The sequence below is a fragment of the Cimex lectularius genome, unplaced genomic scaffold (genome assembly GCF_000648675.2).
Source record: "Cimex lectularius strain Harlan isolate CLEC.00 unplaced genomic scaffold, Clec_2.1 scaffold23, whole genome shotgun sequence".
NCBI classification, from domain to species: Eukaryota; Metazoa; Arthropoda; class Insecta; order Hemiptera; family Cimicidae; genus Cimex; species Cimex lectularius.
This window is the reverse complement of record NW_019392690.1, coordinates 2,549,621-2,566,974: the sequence shown is the minus strand read 5'-3', so window position 1 is coordinate 2,566,974 and position 17,354 is coordinate 2,549,621. Positions and strand designations below refer to the sequence as shown.

Below are 17,354 nucleotides of genomic sequence, written 5' to 3'. Positions count from 1 at the left end.
TCCATAATTTCTCTAAGTTTCGGATTACCTGTTATGAGCTGGTCTACTAAGAGTGTTTATCCATTTCACCACCTTTATTGTGTCTGTTTGATTTTTATGAAGTCAGGTCTCTTTTATGAGGTATTACGCGTTAGGGTGAATCCCCTTCACACGATGCAAAACTCGTTTCCTTGCAAGTGTAAAATAAAAATAAGAAAAAATGTTTGTGCCACAAACTCAATTAAATTAAACGGAAAAGATAAAAATTGGGACCTGATCCAAATAAATTATAACAAAACCTTTAAAAAAAATAAATGTATTCAGATTTGAAAAAATATGTGATCTTTGACATACGCAACTAACTCCTTGCCATGTACATAAAAAGAGCAGGTGTCTTCAAACAAAATTGAGAGAGAGTCCTTCCTCGTCCTTTCGTAGCTCAGCTCGCACTGCCCGATCCTGCTGTTGGGGATTAGCTTATCCTTTGAGATAGGCTTCTCATTTTTGAAAATATTGTTATAGAGGTAATGAGCTTTATCAGTCGCCTGTCAGTGTTTTTACCCTGTCTAACTGTAGCAATATGTTTTCATATTTCTAGAGTTTGGCTTTTGTTTTGTGTGACCCATTCTTAGATGGAGGAACGTATGTTTGATTATGACCTAAAATCTGTAGGTCTTGCAGATCGTGTTTAGTACTCTCACCTTTTTTTATTGTACTTTTCCTAGTTCCTTAGTTCAGTTTAACTTAGATTTTCCCAGAAGGAGAAAGTGATTGTTGTTCCTGCAATTCTTTTTCTTTGGACATGTTAACATAGGTTGTCTTCATTAAGAAATTATTTTCATGACGGATGTGGTTTCTTCACCTTCATTGCATGGCCAAAAAAAATAAGAGTCGGTCACTGAGCCTAACTTGTTGTGTAGGTGTTTCATCATATGCCAGTGATCGATATAAAGCTATATTAAATTCCTGTGTTTTACCCTATCTAGCTGCTGTAATTTTCGCGAGGATCCTATAACTATTAGTTTACTGTCTGTACTGCGGGAAGGTCGTTGAGCAGCTTTGCACCCAAGGTACATGAGTCCATATATGCTCTTGTAAATCCTCTGGCTAGTTCTGGAGATTTTGGACGCATTCGCCGACCATTTGAACGTAAATTTTTGCGTACTATTGCTTTTAGAATCGCTTGGTCTGATACCATGAGTATTTTCATACAGTGTAAACTTTTTCAAGATTTTCTTCAAGCACATTCACATGGCATGTCTTTCAGCTTGAAACACTGAAACGTACATACCTAATAAGTTTGACAGCTTATGTATTTGGCTTGCCTAGTGTATACCTGACCCAGTTGCTTTCCCAGTTTTGGACCATCTGCTTATCATGTAATCGTAATTGATTTTTTTTTTTTTTGGATTTCACTTTTAAATCCATTTGTAGGAATGGGCGTCAGATATTAATTGCTATTGTTGTAGGTCCCAAAGTTTTAGTCTCCATCCAATTTATTTGTTTTTGGAGTCACTATGAGGTTTTTCTGGCTTCTCCTTGTATATCTGTTTTTTCCTAAATATTCAATATTTATGAAATGTAAAATTTCTAAGGTTTTTCTAATTCTATTTTGCCATTTTTCAGAATTTTTTAAACATGTATGTTATCATTGCAAAAAAAGTTCAAATTGTACTTTTTTAAAAACAAATGCGATTTTCATATATGAACATTCTATATTCTATAATAAGCTAATATTTCAATATTGCTGTGAATATGGCAAAATCAATCATTTATGTTAATCTTTTCAAATATGAATATAGTTTATAAACATTTCTTCAAAAAAATTAACCTTTAGGCATTTTGATCTAATAAAAGGTTTTTGCGATCTAATAAAAAGTTATACCGAAAAACGTAGAATGTAATATTCACTTCAAAGATTCATGTCCACATAAAACCTCCTGTACGAATTGAATAAAACAGCTCTGAGTAGAGCCGAAGCCCAAAGTATCTTGGAATTTTTTTATTAGGGAACAAATTTTAAATGACGTCGATAGTGCAGGAAAAACAATACGATTTTTTATTACTATTCGAAAACATATTTTAAAAAATTAGTAACATTATGATAAAAGCGTGTAATCGGAAGCATTTACTTCAAAGTACAAATATATGATTGATAAAACCAAAGAATTGTTTTTGTTAAATATAAATATACAGGCGGAAGTTAGTGTCCGAGTGGATCGAGGTCGCGATAGCTCAAGTGGTAGAGCAGCGGCGTATCTAGCCGAAGGTCGTGGGTTCGAATCCCGCTCGTGACATTGACTTTTTTATCTCAACTAAAAACCTTAATTACTTGTAATATATTAATTGGTCAAGCGGACCACGAAATTAGTTAATTTAATGAATTTAAATGAAATATACTTAACTAAAGCTCTCCGGGGCCATTTCATTTGTCGCCGAGAATCCAATCCGATTACACGACATTTGAAAAATGGCAAAAAGGAGAGAAAATTCAAAAGGTGAGGTTGAGATGGGAAGTTAGTGTCCGAGTGGACCGAGGTCACGATAGCTCAAGTGGTAGAGTAGCGGCCTATTTAGCCGAGCGCCGTGGGTTCGAATCCCGCTCGTGACACAAGCTTTTTCATCTCAACCAACACTTTACATAAAGATTAATTAATTGAAAGATGTTATTTGATTAATCTGACGACGAAATCTAATGAATTTAATTATTTATGAAATTGATGTTTTTTACCATAACAATGACAGAGCCTTTGCCAAAAGCATTTTAAAAATCTGAACGAAGATGCTGTGATCATCTTTGATCTGGGATATTTTAGCAGTTATTTATTATATCAGATCATGCAAAACAATCTGAATCCCGTAGTCAGGCTGCAATTGGCTAACAGAAATAAGGCGATTAGCGATTTTTCTGATAGTAATTCAGATGATCTTATAGCTCAATCCTTTTAAAAAATGATAGTTTCTACTCACAGTAAGTTGTTTTGCAACGATCCGGATTTCGAGCCCTTTAGCTCATCATCAGGTTGAAGGACTTCCACAACCACGTCTCTCGACATGAATTTCAAAAGTGAACCCGCTGATACCCCCACCAACGTGACGTTCCAATGACCAGCTGGTTTTTTAATGGCGCTCAATTTGAACGTGCGAAACGCAGAAATTATAACACAAATAAATATTATAATAGTAAATACTGTAAGAATTAATTATAAATTAGTGATTAAAGATAAAAGATAGAGAATTAGAATGATAGCTTAATATTATTAAATTACTATAAAAAATAAAAACAATTAAAACAATTAATTTAATTATTTGGATGTTTAATATTATTGATGTACATATTTAAAATGGGAGGTAGATCAAAATCTGTTATATTATTAATGCATTTTTCACCATGTTCAATTTTACATTTTTTAATTTCAAATTTCTCAAACCAATCTTGTTTTTTTCCCTTTGTTGAAACTATGTAACACTTTTGTATTTAAATTTGAATTGAAATTATGTTTTGTTTCTTTTAGATGATCCTTAAATTCCGAAAATTTGCTCGATTTAGGCAAGTGTTCTTTTACTCTTGTTTTTATTTCTCTACCGCTTTGTCCTATATATTTAATATCACAATCATTACAATTGAGTTGGTAAACCCCGCTTTTTGCCATGTTGTCTATCTTGTCTTTAGGTTTTGAATGGATGTTTTTAAGTGAACCCGTACTTCTAAAAGTTATTCTAAAACCTTCTTGTTTAAATGTGTGGCGATTAGTGACCGTTAATCGATAATTATTGAGAAATCGTGAGATGCGGTCTCGTGTGATGTAGGTTTCAGAAAAACATTTTCTTTATCGTGCCAACGTTTCCATCTTTATTGAGATCATCTTCAGGGCTCAAAGTGTTTGTCTTCTGTGTAATTGTGACATTCTTGCGTGTCGAGTACATCACACGAGACCGCATCTCACGATTTCTGAATAATTAACCTCTTGTTTAAACATTTTACTAACTTTTTCCGATAATTCACGAATGTATGGCAAACAACGAAAACCAATGATTCATTTGTGGTGGGGGTGACTGAGTCCTATTGCTGATTCGTTTAAAGTTAATTTTTTTATTCTTTTAACTAGCAACTTATCAATAAATATTTCTAGGTACCCATTGTTTTTTGCTAAGGTTTTAATGGTTTCTAATTCTTTTTTATAGTTAGCAGGTGTTAATGGAAGTTTTAATATACGGTCTATGAGTGATATGAAACCAGCAGCCTTTTGGGACCAGGGTGGGAAGAATCCGCTGGTATCATAGTGTCTGTAGTTGTGGGTTTTCTATATACGTCTATTTCTATTAAGTTGTTTATTATGGACAATTTTAGGTCTAAAACGTTCAAACAACCATCTTTGTTAATTTCTAATCTTATCTGTACACCATCGGAGGCGGTGAAGTCAGATCTCAAAAAAAGGCATCTTCTTTCAGAGTTTCCATTCATAAAATTAAGACTAATAAAATAATTTGTTAAGAATTGGAAACGGTAGATTATGATCAAAAGTATCGAAAACTGGTTACATGATGAATCTGGCGTAAAATTAGTTGGGTCTTTCAACCACAGCTATTTTGTAATTTGTGTCCGCACTGAATTATTTTTCTAACGATTACCGTAAATGTATTAACACATTCGAACAATATTTAACCGAATTTGAACATATTGTTAATAGACTATATAGACATTTTTTATCTCAGTCGCATTTTTTCGTTTTGAAGATGAATTAAGCGTTTTTTTATACACATATAAAAAAATATATTAGTGTGAAAATGAGGAAAGATATACATAAAATGGACCGATGGAGGGTTGGTGGGAAGCTCATCAGGCGACCTTAATATCTCATGGAACGTTATCGGGGCAAAGATGACGAATCTAAGCGAGCTCCTCCAACGCTCTAACGATATGCGTCTAGGAAATTAAAGATGAGAGCGATAACGTGGGCGTGAGAGAGAGTCGGCGAAGAGGGTGAGAAAGAGGGATGGAGAGGAAGATACAGGTTTATTATAGCCGCCCCCAGCACCGGGACAACCGGGAGTCGGCGGACCCGAGAAAATGACAACAAAAACACGAGAGAAAATGAAATAAAACACATTTTATTTCCCTCGTTTCTTCATAGCATCCCCATTAACTTGCGTCTCTACTGCTTTTATATGGTAATTGTATTCAACCTGTTTTTGTTACTAATTTTCTTTTCTTTTTTTTGTGTGATTTTTTTTAAAGAAAATTGCACGCTCTGGTAGCGAGTTAAATTGAAGTGCGAAGGAACAAAACGGAATTATTTGTCAAAAACTTATTTTTGACGTTAAAAAAAAATGCGTTTCATTGAAGCTAACATTGGGCCACTTTTCATTATAATTATATTTTGCCTTTTGAACATGAATTTCTTTCACAAAGAATTTTAATTTACTTCAATCTGAAAAAGTTGGCAAAACAATCGTAATTTTATTTGATGAAATAAGAAGATAAAAACAGACACAACTTCAAGTTGTGGTTAATGCATCTCCAAATTTAAAAAAAAATGAAAAATCAAAGGTTGATTACTTCAATAAAGCCAAAATAAATTTTTTAATAGACAAGTTCTCAATACAGCCGCCATTTTCTTCCTTTACACAAACAGGTTGACGTTAATGATGTTAACAACTTCCGAGGTATTTCTTGTATCAATGCATGTGCTAAAATTTTGTCAAATCTTCTTCTTCAACGCCTCTAGAAATTTGTCAAAAGCAATAGCCTCCTCAGTGAGTTCCAGGGCGGGTTCAGGAAAGGTTACTCATCCATAGATAATATCTTCACATTAACCAACATTATTAATTTACACTTAAACAAAAATAAGAAAGTATATGCCTTTTTCGTGGATTTTAAGGCTGCCTTTGACTGTGTGGATAGGAATGCGCTTATACTTAAACTCAGCAACCTTGGTTTCTCAATAAAAATTCTTTCAATATTGAAATCCTTATTTAAACAATCCTGCTCTGCAGTCGTTAGGGAGGGGGGTATCTCGGGATATTTTGAGGTGCGCTCAGGGGTTAGACAGGTATGTAACTTGAGTCCTTTGTTATTCTCCCTTTTCCTCGACGATCTCCCGGATTGTCTTGAATACGGTATACGCTACGGAAATATTGAAATAAAGATTCTTTTGTACGCGGACGATATTGTGATTCTGTCAGACTCACCGGCTACCCTGCAAAAAAATATTAATGCCTTAGAGACTGTAATAAATGGAATCTTTCGGTCAACCTAAACAAATCCAAAATTATGGTTTTTCGTAGGGGAGGTAGGCTTGCGGCTAATGAACCCTGGTATTTTAAGGGCTCTCGCATTGAAACAGTCAATGAGTATAAATATTTGGGCCTAATTCTCACTCGTAAACTTTCACTCGATGTTCATCTCAAGCGAAAAACTCATATTGCAAAATATGCAATGAATTCAATTTGGGCTAAATTCACTTCCAATAATCTTGTCCCGGTGTGCAGGAAATACAGGCTGTTTTTGGCTGTTTGCCGCTCGATTGTGTCCTACGCTTCCCAGGCTTGGGGTTTCCAGCGCTATGAAACAGGTGAATCCCTACAACGCTATTTTATCCGTAAAATTTATCACCTCCCTTCTTTCACGCCTAACTACATGATCTAAGTCGAAACCTCCGTTGAACTTTTGTTTCAATTTACATTACAGTTACATACTTCCTATGTCTGCAGGGTTCTAAATCTTTCTAACTACCGCCTTCCTAAGAATACAGCGCTGGAAATCATAAGATCCAAAATATCATGGTTTTCTTCCTGGCTTGGCTCTAACCTTTCCTGAACCCGCCCTGGAACTCACTGAGGAGGCTATTGCTTTTGACAAATTTCTCGAGGAGTTGAAGAAGAAGATTTGAAAAAATTTTAGCACATGCATTGATACAAGAAATACCTCGGAAGTTGTTAACATCATTAACGTCACCCTGTTTGTGTAAAGGAAGAAAATGGCGGCTGTATCCAAGGGTAAAGATCCACGAAATCTTGGCACTTCGCTCAACAATTTCAGCTGAATGACAATTTTTCCCTGGACAATCTCAAAGAGTGGCCACCATAACATTCAAAATTAATTAAAAATATCCGCACTTCTCACACAGTGAAATGTCTCCTCCATGCTCAGAATTCTTCTAGATTTTTGCTCTATAAGGACCTTAATATCAGTCAACCTTTCTTGAACATAGCGCAAGATTCTAAAATTCCGTCCATTCCGCTAGCTCGCTGGTTTTTCAAAATTAGGTGCGAGTTACTGTACCTCAATTATAACCCCACAAGAGTCAATAGTTCCGATAGGTGCTCTCTCTGCAACAGGCAGGCTCGAGAAGACTGTTTTCATTTTCTAGCAGAATGCCCAGTTTTAGCTGAGTTCCGAGCACGGCATATAGGCTTGCCCACGTTGACGAGAGAGCACCTAATCTCTTTATTAAATAACCCCGAGTCTTTAAATCTGGTAAAGTTTGCGATGGAAGCCTGGAACTACAGGAAAACGCTTGTTTTTTATTTCAACTATTAAATGTTTACTGTATATATCAGAGACACCCTGGTTATTTATATGTGCATAAATAGATATGTTGTTATTTTAGTTTATTTATATAGTTTTTTCTCTCTCTTTTGTTTATTCCTTAAGAAGAAATATGTTCCTTGTTTATTAAAAATGTATAGTCCGACTCCGGCAGACGGTTGATAACCATTGCCGAAATGTGCTTTTTGATTATGTACAATTTTTTTACTCTCTTTTGTTTATGTAATAAAGTACTTTTTCATTCATTCATTCACTTTTTCCTAAACAATTCTCACTTTTCAAAGGTCATCAAATATTTCCCCTAATCCCCAAAAGGCTAATAAAACTTGAAGTTATCTTTCCCACTCCTGAACATTTTTTTTATATTTTTTTATTCGAATCGAATCTTTATGGTAATGCAATAATAGAAATTTTCACTTTAACCCCGGCCTGCACATAAGGAAGATGTTATTTTAAATCTAGGTCAAAAACTCACTTAATCATAACGGCCGACTTACAAAATGGAAATGTGGGGTAAACAAATCCAGCGGTCTGGGAAACGCCTACGGCCTAACTGCCGTAAATTTAAATATTTTATTTCGCCCCAACTTCACTTCGGATAACTTGTTTAAAGGTAGTACAGGTTACTTTTACCTTTAATAATATTACAAGGTTTAAATTAAAGCAAACGTTTGTTCTACATTGAGACAGGGCAAAATGTCTAAACCACCGACAAAGAAGGGCGTAAATCTTCTTGAGGGAATGCTAACTAGACTTTGGGAATGGGATTTGTGGAGGATGCACAGATGTCAGACGACTAACCTGCTCTTTAATAGGAAAACAGCAAGTAACAAATTTTATAGGAAAATTCTATTTAAGAACATTAAGATAAAAATTATTTGGAGATCTTGAGATGCGGTCTGGTGTGACGGAGGTTTAGAAAAACATTTTCTTTTTCCTGCCAACGTTTTCAAAATGTAATTAGAGTTGTGTGATCTTTATGAGTATTTTTATTTTTAAATGTATCGCAAACAAGCATCACAATAAATACGACAGCTTCCTAAAAAAATCACCTGGTCATGTTTTCATAAAAGCTGAATTTCTTCAATAACTTTCCAAAAAAGCCTTCTTTTGACTTCTTTATTTAACGCTTTAACTTTATAAAGATCGAAACGTTGGCATAAAGAAAAGGTTTTTCTAAAACCTACGTCACACCAGATCGCATATCACGATCTCCAAACAATCACTAATTAACGGTCATTAAACATCACACATTAAGATAACATAAAAAAGTAATTCTGATTTGAAAAACAACACTTCACTTACTTTTACATTTGTTAAACTTAGACATTATAAATGGTGGCGTGAATATGTTATTTAATATTTTTAAAAATATTATTCTTACTCACAGTTTTCCCAAGTCTTAATAGTGTTTTTTGTATCTAATTATTTTTTTTGTACAAATTTGTGTGAGTATTTTTATTTTTAAATGTACCGTAAACAAGTATTACAAGAAATACGACAGCTTCCTAAAAAAATCACCTAGTCATGTTTTGATAACAGCTGAATTTCTTCAAGAACTTCCCAAAAAAGCCGTATTCTTTTGACTTCTTTATTTAACGCTTTAACTTTATAAACATCCAAACGTAGGCACGATAAAGAAAATGTTTTTCTAAACTTAGGGAACACCAGATCGCATCTCACGATCTCCAAATTAACTGTCACTAAACACCACACTTTAAGATAAAATAAAAAAGCAAATCTGATTTGAAAAAATCACTTCACTTACGTTCATATTTGTTAAACTTACAAATTATAAAAGGTGGAGTGAGTATGTTATTTAATCTTTTTAAAAATTAGTTCTTACTCACAATTTTGCCAAGGCATAATAGTTTTTGTATATAATTATGTTTTTGGTACAATTTTTAAGCCTTTATTTAATAAATTGTTTTCATGTGTATTTAGTACCATGTTTGATAAGTTTATAATCCCATGATAAAATGTAATTTGAGCTGAGTGATCTTTATAAATATTTTTATTTTTAAAATTACGCTAAACGAGTATCACCAGAAACACGAGAGATTCCTTAAAAAATCACCTGGTCATGATTTGATAGCAGCTGAATTTCTTCAAGAACTTCGCAAAAAACCGTCCTCTTTTGATTTCTTTATTTAAAGCTTTAACTTTATAAAGATCCAAACTTTGGCACGATAAAAAAAGTTTTTCTAAACCTACGTCACACGCATATCACAATCTCCAAATTATCATTCATTAACGGTCACTAAACACCACACATTAAGATAAAATAAGAAAGCAAATCTTTCTAGTATCATGTTTGGTAAGGTAAAGATACTAGAAGGATGGTAGTTGTAGTGCAGTATAAATGATAAGGAGGATTGGTCTGAGCACACTGCCCTGAGGAACTCCTGCTGCCCATATTCAGAGTAATTTGATCCCTGTCTGAGAGATTTGTTTCGGAGTGTAAATGTGACATGGGCGCATTTACTTTGATAGTCTTCCCAATGATCCCGTCGGCCCTCGACCAAACAATTCTGAGATTTCCCAAAAGGAAACAAGAACTGGGAAAAAGAAATATAAAAGAACACGTAAAATACAAAAATATAATGTGGCCTTATGAAATCAGATGAAAAAAAACTATAGTTGCAATAAATGCCATGTAAGAAACAAACCATAAAATTTCTTACAAAAATAAAAATCCTCTACAGAAAAACAAAATTTCAATTTAGATAAATCAACTCAATACAAATACTATTTTATTTTTTCTATTTACAGTCCAAACAGGTCAGGTACCCAAGCATGGGAGAGTCAAGCAAATACACCTAATTGAACGAGGAGCGGGTACACTCCAGAAAGGAACAATGATCCAGGAATTAACGAAAAGTAGGGAATAGGCTCACCATTGTTGACTCCAGCGTCTCCAGCTACTTAATCCCTTTCTCTCCGCTTTTCTTATCACTCCGCGGGGAAGAAGGTCCCTATCAGGGTTGTTTGTATAACAAACAAAATGTATGCATTAATCAATTTTGCAACCTTATAACTTACAGTTATCTTCCTTTTCTACTGTTTACACGAATCTGCTATGCAGGTGATGTGTCTCTGCAGATCTTCCGAAGCAAAGGAAGGATCAGATTAGAGGATAGTACAGCGGGGTCATCGGTAAAAACTACAAGAAAGATGGTGGGTTTAGAGAGAACATCTGAAGTATAAAGGCTATAGAAGGTGGGTCGAAATAAACTGATCCTTGTTTGAACTGGAAAAACCGCACTGTTAGATAATAACGATGGATTAAGATGATAATTGGAAGGACACGCTTTAAGCCAGAACACACTTACCCGATGCTACCCGACGCAAATCCAAACTCCGATTTTCCATAAGGTTGCATTACCCCCGTGCACATCTACCCGATGCTACCCGACGCAAATCCAAACTCCGATTTTCCATAAGGTTGCATTACCCCCATGCACATTTACCCGATGCTATGCCACGGTAACCTACCCGACGCTCTGCGATGTCCAGCTGTTCGTCGGGTCGCATCGAGTACAGTCGAAGACAAAAGAACCGGACACTCATATTTTTATTCAAACTACATGTATTATTGTCGTTATATTAATTACAACATATTTATTTTAAAATACACCAAATTAACTGTGATTAAAAATTAATTCGTTTTTATTTAAAAAATTAATTTTAATGGTTTGGTAGAAAATTAATCAAAACACCGGAATACGATTTTTTGATATAATGAATTTAACTAACAATTTATTGTACTCGCTTCGGCGGTATATATACTAAAATTGGAACAATTTGTTACACGGTTTTGCTCATAAAATTTAATTAACAATTTATTTCATAGTTTTGCTCGTAAAATTACACCATTTTGTAATGTCGGGTAGCATCAGAACAGGACACTCATATTTTTTGTAGTTTATTTCAAACTAAGTACATGTAATTTTGTCGTTATATTAATTACAACATGTTATTTTAATGTAAACCAAATTAAACGAGATCAAAAATGCATAAGTTTTTATAAACGTTGTTTAATTATGATGGTTAGGAGTAACTTTATTTAAAACAATTAAGTTTAACAAACAATTTATTAGATGGTTGTGCTCATAAAATTTAACTAACAATTTATTACAAGGTTTTGCTCAAAATAGTGCATTAAGAACAAAAGATGCGTTGCGATTGTGATAGTGATTATTGTGATAAACGCTGTGGACTGTACGCGACGTGTGCTTGCGTCGGATAGATGTGCACACCCCACCAAAACGTGGCAAGGCGTCGGGTAGCATCGGGTAGCGTCGCATGGCGTAGCATCGTGTAAGTGTGCTAAGGTGACCATTGTACGAAATAGGCAACGCTTGTGCCACAAAAAGAAAGGTTCCATAAATTATTCTTTGCACTCAAGAGAGGAGAAGATAATCTACATTGCTTACTGGCCTGAGATGACCGAAAACCAAACTGATTATCTGCGAGAAGAGTAGAGAAGATTAATAATCTGAAATAATATTTTAAGGAGACTTTTTATTCAAATATTTTGGACATGATGGGAACTAAACTAATAAAACGATGTAATGAGGATTTTTGAACTGGTTTGCTATTTCAGTAAGAGTATGTTTGAATACTTTCAGACTAAGTGAAAATGGCTAGAGCTATTAATTGCTTCTTACTAGAAATTATTTTTCCTGTGCAAGTACGATACAGCGTTTTCACCTTCCTTGCAACCATCCGTATAGATATTTAAGGCAGTTCTCATTTTTTTGTCATTCAACAGCTAATGACAATTTAGCAGGGTGAGACCAATTGTCGATGATCGCAGTTATGTCTTGTACGACTGTGTCATATTCACCAGAAGAGGAGAATGAATTGGTATATCAATTTTTTAAATCTATAAAGGTGGCCATTCACGATCGCTCCTAGCAGTCCAAAGGGAGCGACGCCGTTCCAAAAACCACGTCAATGGCAAAACTGAACTGGCGTGCCCGGCTGTGCCGAATATTCGACCGGTCCAAACTCCATCGCGCCACACCAAATATCTACGGCGCGACGACGGCATGGCGCGTTCGTGAATGGGAAAACCTGGCGTGAACGGTGGAATATTGGAGCGCTGGCTTGGTCGTGAATGGGATAACCCGCGTTTTTTGGCGCAGTCTCCGTCTTTCTGTCACTGAGCAAACATCTCCGTCGTACAATCTCAAAAAGTCGAAAACGTTTATTCTTTGTTGGTAATGACATCCAATCGAGATTTTATTGTTGAGGTGATTGAATTGTATAAAAGTTTACCATGTTTATGAAAGTGGTGGACAATGATTACCACGATAGAAATAAAAGAAATTCGATCCTCGACCAGTTGGTCGACGTTTTCAAAACCAAGGATACAAATGCAATGAAAGATGCAGTATTTATAACCCCCCAACAATGATCGGAAATCGTAGTAGAGAACTTAAGTTCTTTGTAGTTCATCCCTGTAGCGAGAAATCGTAATGTGGTTGCCAACTTTTCATGTAGTGATGATTTCTCTCATGACTATCTTTTGTTTTCTAATCAAGGGTATAACAAGCTGGATTAAATATAAATAAGTCGTTAATGTTTTTTTTTTTGTAAGGTTTTGGTTGAAATGAAAAAATTGTGTCACGAGGGGATTCGAATCCACGACATTCGGCTAAATCCGCCTCTGCGCTAACCACTTGAGCTATCCTGACTTCGATAGTTCGATCCACTCGGGCACCAACTCCCCATCTCAACCTACAACCTTTCGAATTTTTTCTCTTTTTCTCTTTTTGCCATTTTTGGTATCAGAGAGGATCGAAGTCACGATAGCTCAAGTGGTAGGGCAGCGGCGTATTTAGCTGAAGGCCATGGATTCAGATCCCGCTCGTGGCACTAGCTTTTTCATTTCAACCAAAACCTTACAAAAAAGATTAATTAATTGAAAGAAGTAATTTGGTCAATAGAACACTAAATAAAATGAATAAATAAGACGTTTCATCCATCCTTAAATAGTCCCTCCAATCAGTGGGTTTTCATCAAATTGATGTTGGTATTACGCTTTCTGTTCAGGAACCACTTCTTACACCATTTCCTCTTTGATTTTTTGCTTTTAATATGTAAATAAACAGAAGAGTAGCACAAGAGATCATCCATTTTGAGAAGGTAATTCACTGGTTGACGATCGTAGCGAATGGCTGTGGAGCGGTCGTGAATGTCCCCTCAAAATTCGGGCACTCCAAATGGAGCTGTACGGCTTGGCGCGGTTCCATTTTGAGTGATCGTGAATGGCCGCCTTAAGGGAGTGTTTCCAATAATGCATGATAATAACGATCCCTAACAATATTTTCAGGCAGTTGAGACCCTGGTTATATAGAGGAGTGCTATGAGCCCATTGGCTTCTGCATAGATGACGGAACCATTATTGAAGTGGTTAATGGAATTGTTAGTTAACTACAGGAAGTAACCTCAAACATGAAACCTTAAGCAGACTCACTACTTATACATACGTGGACTTACTGTTTGGAAATTTGGCTTCAGCCAAAGCATCCAATTATTTTAATCCTTCCAGCCAAAAACTGCAGTTTTTATATGTTCAATCTTACCCATCACCATGACCTTAACATACTGGTTTTTTTTCCACGCCATAAAATTTCTAATTAACAAATTCATCCTTACAGTCACTTGTCATCCCAATTCCTTAGTAAACCAGCTTTCCTCAGGTTTAATTCCTGATAGTCCTCAACGCTGACTGAAGTCATTTCCTTGCTTAAGACTAAGACATTCACTCAAACACAACACCAATATTACACCACAATAATAGCACCACACTTTATGCCCTGAAGATGACCCGAATAAAGGTCGAAACGTCGGCAAAAACTGAAAAAGGATTTTTACTAAACTACATCATTCTTGACCGCTCCTCACGACTCCAATAAATTATCAAACAACAGGCCACTAAGAAACACACACTAACGCAAACTTTTGTTGGCATGAGGTCACAACATTTAGTAAGAATAATCATATTTCATCATTTAGTAAAAAAGGAAAAAAATTGAACATGGTTTTTTGCAAAGATTCTTAGAAAAGAATTCAAACACTGATTCAAAATAGTAAAATTTATTTGTAAAAAGAAATTCATAGTGTAATACGCAGTACATATATTTATATAAACATGACGCTTTTAGTTTATATTCAGTGGTGGTAGTGATGGTCGTATTCAGGGGAATCGTGGAGGTGTTCATGGTGGTGGTGGTGGTCTACTACGACCTCTTCGTGATGATGATGGTGGTGATAATGGGGATGGACGTAGTGCACCGGCTCGACGTGATGATAATGTCTCGCATGGACGTAGTGCGCCACAGGCTCACTGTGATAATGTACGATCCTTGTCACACTAAAAACAATTTCTTTACAGGGCAGGTTTAAAAAATTATTATAGAAAACTTACGGTTTGATGAAGCTAGGCGCGCAAGACACTGCGGCGATCATGAGAAGAGCTACGAGCTGAAAATACAATCATATATTAAAATAATCAAACGGTTTCCAAACGAAACAGAGCACATAGGTTAAATATGTCTTTATCCTTCAAGGGTTCAATTCCCAAAGAAGTGATTTGAAACCCAAAACTGAAAAACACTCGGACTTACGAGAATTTTCGAGGATGCCATTTCGGTTGTTGGAGTGTGTCCTATGTTTGATGAGCTGTGAAGGGCGACACCGTTTATATACGAGTCCATAAGTGGTGGTGGATCGAGTTGGGCAAGAGTCCATTTGAAAACGTGATCGACTTTACTAATCGGACGTGGTTTCTTTTCGTCTCGCACCTCGGAAAAGTTTGACTCGAGTTTCGTTTTTGGTTTTCCATCCTTCAAACAGATTGGAAACGACTTTTTGAAAAATTAAAAATTTGCATTGCCTCAAACGTCATATCTTCCAAAAGTAAGAGTTGCCGTCCAAAAATCATTAATTTACATGCCCCTTTCTACTAAAAAATCTATAAATTCAATTGAAATCATACAAATAGATATATTTAAGATAGGAAAACAAGTAGTACATACTACATACAGGGTGAATTGTCTTTTTGTCCCCAACTGTATTTTTTATTAGGGAGTTTTGGGGAAAAAAATCCAAGAAAGAGATTCCAAAACTAAGAGTTGCTGGCCAAAAATCATTAATTTACAAGCAAAGCTATTAAAAAATGTACTAATTCAATCGGAATCATACAAACACGTATATTTAAGATAGGAAAGCAAGTTGTGCACACTACATACAGGGAATTGCCTTCTGTCGCCAATAGTATGTTTTTTATTGGGGAGTTTTTGGCAGGAAATCCAAGAAACGTAAACTTTTATTTTTTGCCTAGTTTTACACGAGCCAAAAGTTTTTATCCAACTCCGAGGACAGAGTGTTACGAATCGGGTCTTAACTAAACTGCTCCACAAAAAAAGGGTCCACTTTGAATTTTAATATATTTTTGATATATATTTTATAATCAACTTCTTATTTAAAGAGTTGATTAGTGAGAAAATAAAATTATCATTTAAAAACGATAAAATTAATTAAAAACTGAAAAAATCACTTTTTGTGTATGAAAATATTATGAAACACTTAAAAAAATTTAGTGTGTATTACTTCCTCTTTCTCTTCACTTCTTTCACTCTAAAACTCTCATCATGCTCAAAATTAAGCCTTTAATCACTTATTGAGGAATTTCATCTCAGATCTCGCGTAACATAACCTTTTGCTCAGCTAAGGCTTAGGACAGTTATATCTTCGTTTTACCCAACGACCAAGCTCATCCCAAAAGTAGTCAGTTGGGTTCAAATCATAAATATGGTCTGGGCGTCTTAGGATGTAAATGTTGACCTCTCAAAGGTATTACATAGCACTGGTGGCGAGGGTTGGTATTGCATAAAAAAATACTCGCCAATAAACAGAGCAAATGGCACCACATATTCCTCAAGAATTAGATTTATCCTTTAGAATCAAATTAGTTCATTTCTGCATTAAATGATCCTATTAAAAATGTATAACTTTATTTTTGCCTCCAAAGAAATTCCACTTCACACCATAATTGGACGAACTCCGAACGACCCTCTTCTGGCAAAGTTGCATTGTAGCCTCTACAGCTGCTGGATAAACTCGAAGAGGTACTTCTGGTGGATAGAGAGAAAACTGGGACTCGTGTGAAAACATTCCTTCATTACTGTTTCCGCCCAATGTTTCTGTCCCTTATAAAATCTAATAGGTCCCGACAGATTTTAGACAGATCGATCTTAGACAGAGGCTGTCTTCTATCTGTGACCTAAGTGAAGCTTGCGTATGGCCAACGTAAAACCCCCCGGCCTCACGGGAGACGTTGCGACCGGACGACAGCATGTAAGCGTTGAGGATGTAATGATCATGCTATAGTCCCTCGAATGCGTAAGTAAGCGAAAGGAAGCGGGTATTGAGTCGGTGTGTTGGACTCGAGTATGATTTGCCTTGTTGTGCGTATGATCGGCGTGGTACCCTTGGGGAAGCGAAGGATCGGACCACCTAGGCTGAACCTTTGGCGCCCCTCGAATGCGCATGAGACGTGTAGGCTGAGCTCGATAAGAGACTTTACCGTATGCGGTGCTCATCTAGGGGGTAGTTAGCAATTCCACTTTAAACTAAACCGCTGCCGGGGCGTTCCCGGAAGTTTCTACCCTGGGGGAGCCTCTATACTCAGAGAGATAGAGTGGCCTTCTCTATCTAGGTACTACGCGGGGGGCGATGTATTTCGGCCTGTTAGCCCCTCGCGTGCGGCATACGACCCGACGCACAATGCGGGCCCGACCATTCGGAGTGG

The 17,354-nt window shown here is 36.0% G+C and overlaps 1 protein-coding gene across 1 annotated transcript; it reads right to left on the bottom strand.

The window, feature by feature from the left end:
- Window positions 1-14,655: 14,655 nt before the first annotated feature.
- Window positions 14,656-15,220, bottom strand: LOC106667203 (uncharacterized histidine-rich protein DDB_G0274557-like). The gene is made up of 3 exons (XM_014395052.1): window positions 15,169-15,220; window positions 14,970-15,025; window positions 14,656-14,915 (listed from the first exon to the last, which is right to left on the bottom strand). Exons 1-3 carry the CDS (start codon window positions 15,187-15,189, stop codon window positions 14,714-14,716), a joined length of 279 nt encoding a protein of 92 aa, XP_014250538.1. The 5' UTR covers window positions 15,190-15,220; the 3' UTR covers window positions 14,656-14,713.
- Between the last annotated feature and the right edge of the window lie 2,134 nt (window positions 15,221-17,354).